The 7,428-nt window shown below is 44.7% G+C and overlaps 1 protein-coding gene across 1 annotated transcript in view; it reads left to right on the forward strand.

Moving 5' to 3' along the window:
* Positions 1-7,428, forward strand: part of Slc24a3 (solute carrier family 24 member 3) — a 465,352-nt gene that overhangs the window by 418,598 nt on the left and 39,326 nt on the right. Inside the window, exons 9-10 of the mRNA XM_021179490.2 lie at positions 1,875-1,928; positions 5,265-5,290. Coding sequence (XP_021035149.2) covers positions 1,875-1,928; positions 5,265-5,290 — 80 coding nt within the window. The remainder of the gene's footprint in view (positions 1-1,874; positions 1,929-5,264; positions 5,291-7,428) is intronic.

A 7,428-nucleotide genomic window follows, 5' to 3' on the forward strand; every position in this document is an offset into this window, starting at 1 on the left:
GGAAGGAAGGAAGGAAGGAAGGAAGGAGGAGAGAGACCTGGCCACTGATTGGGTCCTTTTCTCAGTGATCTGACCCTCAGATGCACCTTCCTTGAGAAGAACTTAACCATGGCGTTCCTCTTACATGCGTGCTTGCTTCTGGAGTGAGGCAACAGGGGTCAGAGGAAAGGCATCTTCGGGCATCTTCCTGGAGAGTGAAGCCAAGAACTCTGGCTGAACCTAGGACAGTTGGATTCCCAGAGGCCTCTCACAGTCCAAGTGCTTTCTACAAGGATAAATCCATGCTAGCAAAGTCATCTTCAGGAGGCATGGGAGTGCCCTGTGTGGACAGGGTTCCCATGGCTGGCCCCATTTCAGTTAGTCTGTATTGATGGTGTAAAATCATGGGCTTCATTATTACTTTCTGGTACATGTACATCGGATGCTTCGGTCACATTCATCCCATTATAACCTTGGCCTCCTCCTGCCTTCCATTGCTCCCCTCCCAGCTGTTAGTCTCACTTTTTCTTTTATGTCTTATTTTTCATCTGTATTCCAAATATGAGGGAAAACGTGATATTTATCTTTCTGAATATGGCTTATTTTGCTCAATATGACCTCTAGTCTCATCCATTTTTCCTGCAAAGAATGCAGTCCATAAGACTGACTAATTTATGGCTGTGGCATATACTGTTTGTATATGTATAGACACACATATATGTGCACCACAACTTCTGTATCCATTCTTCTGCTGGTGGGCAGCCAGCTGGTTTCTATAATGTGCCGCAATAAACATGAGGATGTTGTATCTGATTGCATTCTAGCCCCTTCCCAAGGCAAACCTACCTGAATCCCCACCCCATGTTTTCTATTTATTAAACAAAGCGGCACAAAACCTTTGTGTAGTCTTTATATAACAGAAATGTATAATTTCTCTGGGATCAAAAGGCTAAGGGAGCTGAAACTTCCTCCTCAAACCTCCCCACTTCCCTTCTCTCCAAACCAAGTATGCTCTTCAACTAGTTTAAACCTGTGGCTAAACAGGGGTCCAAACCACAAGACCCCTGAAATTTAACTGTTAGTTACTAAATACAGAAAATGAAGGAATTCAGATCCTAACAGGCACAAGGACAGTCCTGTCTCTCAGCTGTTCTCCTTCCTTTCCCTTCTTATCCTTTCCGTGCTTTGGTTTGGGTTTTCTATTTTTGTTTCTGGATGCAGGATCTCACTCCATACTCCAAGCTAACCTAGAATTCACTATGTAGTGCACCCTTGAGGGTTACAGGCACCAGTGCTGTCCACTATGCCCAGCCCCCTCTCCCTCATTCTCACTCTTCCTCATGACACCCTCCACCCAAGAGGGCTTCTCTCTCTCTCTCTCTCTCTCTCTCTCTCTCTCTCTCTCTCTCCCTCCCTCCCGTCCTTTGCATACAATTCGACTCTTCTAGTTTTCTAGTCTCTTTCTTCTTTCTCCCTTCCTCTTTCTGGCAATACACTTCTGTAGCCAAGACCTCTTCCCCCAACCACTGCTGCCCAGTGCCCCTGTCAGTTCCTCTGGTGTGTTTGTTCTCTGTAAGTATAGATCTGGGTAACCCCAGTGAGTGATTAAACTCCAGACTATTTATGCAAACACTTGTTTGCTCAAAGGCCTGCCCCTTTCCTTAGAGCTCTTCCTGGTAAGTGAATAACAGACAGGCATCTTCCATTCAGGTGAGGAGAAAAAAACCTATGCAACATGAAACGCTTGCATAAACTAGGAATGTGTGTAACAGGTCTGCCCCGCCATCCTGACCATGGACATCAGATGTCTCCAGCACTGGCTGACACAGCTTGACATGACTGGCTTGACAAGGCTGCTGGGTTTGCCTTCTCTAACTGTACTTCTTCCTGTGCAGGTGGGAATCTCTAGTCCTTGTGCTGATGTACCTCATCTATATCGTCATCATGAAGTAAGTAAAATACACGCAGTGTTGTATAAGGATATAGAAAGAGGGATGGGAGAGGGAGGTCTGACTCATTCAATGTCTACCATCACAGACTCGGAGAACCATAAAAATGAACCGTTGACTCATAATTGGTGACAAAATCAACACTTCCATATTTCATTCACAAACTCGGTAGTACCTGTCTCTCTCTTCAGGATCTGACAGCTGAGCTTTTAGCTTTTTTTAGAAGGAAGGTAAAATCCATCAAGTTGTATTTCCATACTGGGTGAGGGAAGATGAGATGAGAGCTAGTGAAGTGACTGAAGCCATAGAAACTTCCTTAGTCCAGATGTATCAGTCATCTGTCGCTGTGTAACAAACTGTCCCAGCTTTAAAAACCACAAATATGTATTATCTAAGAATTAAAAATCCCAGAGCAGCTTCACTGAGAGGGGCTCAGGGTGTCTCATGAGATCACAGGTTGGACATTGGCTGGAGATGAAGCCATGACATTGACCAAGGATGTCAGTGGAGAATAGCCATGCCCGTGGCTGAGAAGGAGATGCTGGATGTTGGCTGAAGGGCTCACTTTCCACTACATGAGCTTCTCCCTGTAGCTGCTGGAGTGGCTCCCTACAGAGCTGATTGTTAAGAAATATTAAATTCCATTTTTCCTTCCCAGTCCTGCTCTCAGAATGACGACTCTGAGACTGATTAGTTATTATTAAATGCCTAGGCCATAAACTTTGGCTCCTTCCCTGACTAGCTCATAACATATTAACCATTTCATCTCTTCTGTGTCTACCACTTGGTTGGTTACCTCTCCTTCAGTCCCAGCCCACCTCTTCCTTCTAGTCTCTTCAGCATCTCCCTCAGTGTCTCTCTGAGATCCTCTACCTGCCGCTTACATCCTCTCCTCGGTCTGTCTCCCGTCTCATCTCATTTTATTCTCACACTCTTCCAAGAATCCTCTCTCTTCTTGCTAGTGTCCCACCTCCTATTTCCTGCCTCAGCTCATTGGCCAGCAACGTTTTTATTGACAGGTGACGCTTATAAGAACTTCTCTCTACAGCTGGTGATTCCAGGGAGGGAGGCAGAGGTCAGGGCATCCCTCCATGCCTTTCCTAATCCCTCCTCAGACGTACACACCATCACTTTTGCCATGTTCTACTTATAAGACCTGAGGCACCGAGGGCAGCCCACACTCAGGGCTGCATGTCAGCTATGGAAGGAAAGAGCAGCCGATAACTTGTGTTTTTAAGGTACCGCTTCATGTGTTCTTCCTTCTGGAGTCAAGGTGGATCACTTTTTGTATCAAGAATGATAGCCCTGCTTGCTGTTCTATAAATAAAATAAAAGCACTTTTTTTTTTGGAATGTACTGTTCAGGTAGAGTCACTGAGATGAGTAGCTCACAGGGTGTAGATCCCCTCCCCTGCTGAGCTGTCTCTTAACCATCCCCTACATCCCTCCAGCATAGGTAGACACCTCTAGGGAAAGGAAAGTAGAGACATCTCAGCACTTGTTAGCTTGGACATGCCAGACAGCAGTCTAGAATGAACACTATATGATTTTATGTGTGATGAGACGTGGGAAAGCGTTCATTTGGGCCATCAGTACCTGAGAGACTTGCTGGGAGAAACCAGTATGAACACAGCCAAGCATCACATTAGCAGCAAAATCAGGTGCTGGCCTGACCGGTGTCCAGGGTGGGCCGTAAGCAGCTCACTGACCATCTATTCAATATGGCGTCCAGCCTTTAGTGGAGGAGCTATGCAATGGTCAGCTCTGAATCTTCTCACTGGATGTGGCGTTTCTAGAGTAGGACCTCCCTGGAGCCTATCCTGGTTTGAAATTGTTACAAAGAAACTAACGGGAAAGTGAGAAGTCACACACCATGTAACTAGTTACCTTCCCCTGGGATTACTAATTAGTAATCTCCCACGGAGAACACAGCTGACCCACAGGCTTTCTAAAGCTTCTGGCCTCTGAAGAGAAAGCTTAAGTTGGAGCAGCTGTCTTACTCTTCTTTGCTTCAAATGGCAAGCCTATGAATGGAGTCAATGCCAGTAGGAAGCTTCTCACAGCTTCCTTCCCTGCCTTCCACTTAATTATTTCACCTTCTTAAAAAAATTATTTTGCCGGGCAGTGGTGGCAAATGCCTTTAATTCCAGCACTTGGGAGGCAGAGGCAGGCAGATTTCTGAGTTCGAGGCCAGCCTGGTTCTACAGAGTAAGTTCCAGGACATCCAGGACTACACAGAGAAACCCTGTCTCAAAAAAAAGAAAGAAAGAAATATTTTGAAAGCTCTAAATTTGGGTTTCTAGAGTCAAGAATCCTCTTGTTTCCTTTTGAGAAACTGATCCTTAAGCAATTCCAGCATTGCCACCCAGGGTCCCCTCTGTGCAAGAGCATTTGGGTTCTCAAATCCTAGTTGTGACGGTTGTGAATTTAATGGAGACTTTGCAAAATGACCTGGTCTTCAAACACAGATGGAATCTAAAGGAGAAGGGAATTGAGGAATGTTGCCAGCAAGGTTTCTCTGTAGCCATGACACCCTCTCACCTGGTCACCATAAAGCACACAGCTGCACAGCAGACTTGTGGACAATAAGGTAACAAGCAAGACTCTACCCCTGAGTCACACCAAATATAGAAGCTAAGGAGATCGTTTCTGCTGAGGCCTCGGCTTTCCCACCATTCCAGATGTTCAAAACAGCAGGACACAAATAAAACTGCGAATAACAGCTCTTGCTCTCATGGAATTCTCTGCATAAATTCCATCCTAAGTTCTAAATTGAAGTCTCTGCTCTTTGGGCCGTCTCTCTTTGCAATCAGAGACTCTAATCATTGGGTTTTTTATAAAATCTGATTTATAAAATTGCATGCTTCACAATAAAATAGCTTCAGGGTGCAAGCACAAAATTTAAAACATTCAATTAAAAATATAAAACAGAGCCACAGCCATAAAAAGAAAAAAAGAAAACCACACAGCATACATTAGACTCTTCAGCTGCCTCCTGGGATCTAGATAGCTTTAAAATAACTTTAAACATTTTTGTCTGAAAATCCAAAAGCCATTTTGGACTTGCCAGATAGGTAGAAACCTTCCAGGCTATGTGACACATGTAACTTTGGCAAGAACTTGCCTCTATTCATCCTGGCCACTTCTCTGGGATGAAGTTTGTGGATGCGGGGAACTGGTCTTGTAGGTAAGAGTTAAGCACTTCCCATTCAGCCTGAGAAGTAGCTCTCACCCAGCCCCTGAGTAGCCTTGTGAATGTGGCTAAATTACTCAGGAATTTTAAATCTCTGTCTCCTTTTCTGCAAAATAATAATAATAATACTTCCTGTTTTCAAAGGTTTTTATCAGGGCGGAATGGAATCCGTTAGTTATCAGTATAATACCTGGTTTCAAAAAAGCCATCACTGAACAGAACCTTTTTTTAAAAAAGTCTTCATTGTATAGCACTTTTCGCCTGTTATTAAAATACCAATAAATTAATAAGATACTGTTATGGTTTGAGAGCAAACCCTTGTGCAAGTTGGTGTCTTCCTGGGGAAAATAGTCTCTGAGTTGGGATAGCACAAGCACTGGTTCTTCTGAGACAGGAGGGCTAGAAGTCCAGAGTCGTGGGTTCCAGATTACCATGGGGCTACACAGTAAGACCTTGAAAGAAAGAAACAAAAAGGCACTGATTGCGTCCCTGTCATGAGGAACGGTATTCATACTGACCCTGGAAAGCTGGGGCCTACCTATTGGATGAATGTTGAATACAAGCAAAAGCTGACAGAATAACAAGCCCGTGTGTTTACCTTCAGCCCCCAAACCACCAGCCCAACCTTGCTCCATGCAGATCTGTTTCGCTCCCTCCACATAATTCTGAAGCCTCAGGCATCATTTCATGGTTCATTCTTGAAGATTTTCACATGTGTTTCTAAAAGGACTTATCTTTATCCTAGCCACAATTACTATTGTATCATCTAAAATGAATGCTAATTCAATATCCCAGTACCCACTCAGTATTTCAACTTCCAAAAGTGTCAATCTGTCCTACTTTTCAGGGGCTTTGCAGGGGGGTCTTATAAATATCATAAATGTTTTTCAGATGATAATAGAAATGAATGATCTTTAAATTTATACTTGGGAACAGCATGCTTTGTAGTTCTTTCTGCCTATAATTCACTCCTCTGGCCTCCTTTGTGTGTATGTATGTGTGCATGCATAGGGGGGGGGGAGGAGAGAGAGAGAGAGAGAAAGTGAGAGAATGAGAGAGAGAGAGTGCATGTTAGTTCTTGCAATTTATTCTTCAGAAGAATTTACTTGTTAGCATACAGAGATACCCATAGCTTGGAAATTATTATTGCACCCCATGTATCATAGTCCTTGGTCTCCGTGTGTCCTGTATATCTGCACTTGATTTGAATCAGGCTATACTATGTCATTTATACCATCAGGAGGCACGTCTAGGCCACCTTTCCCTCTGTGGTGGAGGCGGCCATTGATGCACAACATCTGGAGCTATTAGTTCATAAGTATTACAAAATAGTGATGATCAGATTCTTTCCCACTTAGGATTCCCAAGAATCTTCCAGGATTCACTGTCTGCTTTTCAGAGCCTACATCTATTACTCTTGACTAGTTCCCTCTTCTCCCTTTGCCAAAAAGGAACAGCCACAGGCTCCAAGAGTATTCAGGACCAGGTCCATGGGAGAGAAGGCTCAAATGCAGAACATCCATCCCCACTACACCACGCCCTGTTTCCACCATGTAGCTAGGAAGTTCCCATGGTTAATGCCCACACAGAGGCACTGACTGTAAAGCCAGGTATAGGAAAATGATGGGAGTAGACTGTGGGTGGGGGGTGGGACGCCTCCTATCTAAAAGCAAAAGGGATAAGGAAAAGATGAAGCAGGTGTTAAGTGGGTTCTGGCCCAACCTGAATTCCAGTGTGGGGCTGGAAGTCAAATTGGGTGGAGGTGCAGCTTCGGGAGGTTATACCTTGCCGATGAGAATTAAGATCTTTGAGTGAGAGAATGTGCAGTAGTAACCTAAGGTGCTCTGTCATTCCTATCCCTGCCTTCACCCTTGGTGTTTTGGGACACTTCACAGTAAAGGGACAAGAACATTTTCCTGCCAAAAACATCTTAGCACCCTGCAAACATTGCCTTGCTTGAATGCTAGTCTACTAGGGCATGCCAGAAGCACGTCTTGGTGTCTCCTCATGCGCCCCCCCTCCCCCACCCCCCACCCCACCCCCCAGCACCAGAGCACAGAATGTTGTCACAAGGCCACAAGCCAACTGGACCTGAAATGAGGGTACACAGTAACAGAGATCCTAGCAACAAAATATCTGACTGCAAGAAGCCAAAGACAGGTAGGTCTAGATAACCAGCCAGCTGTAGTGTGCAGACCATGAGGCTCTGGCACAGGGCCTTATAGGTACATCCAGAAAGGAAGAGAGGATGCTGAGGAGTCAGGCAGAGGAGAGCCTGGGTGCTGATTCATTTATTTTCTCTCCTCTC

Source organism: Mus caroli, chromosome 2 (assembly GCF_900094665.2).
Source record: "Mus caroli chromosome 2, CAROLI_EIJ_v1.1, whole genome shotgun sequence".
Lineage (NCBI taxonomy): Eukaryota > Metazoa > Chordata > Mammalia > Rodentia > Muridae > Mus > Mus caroli.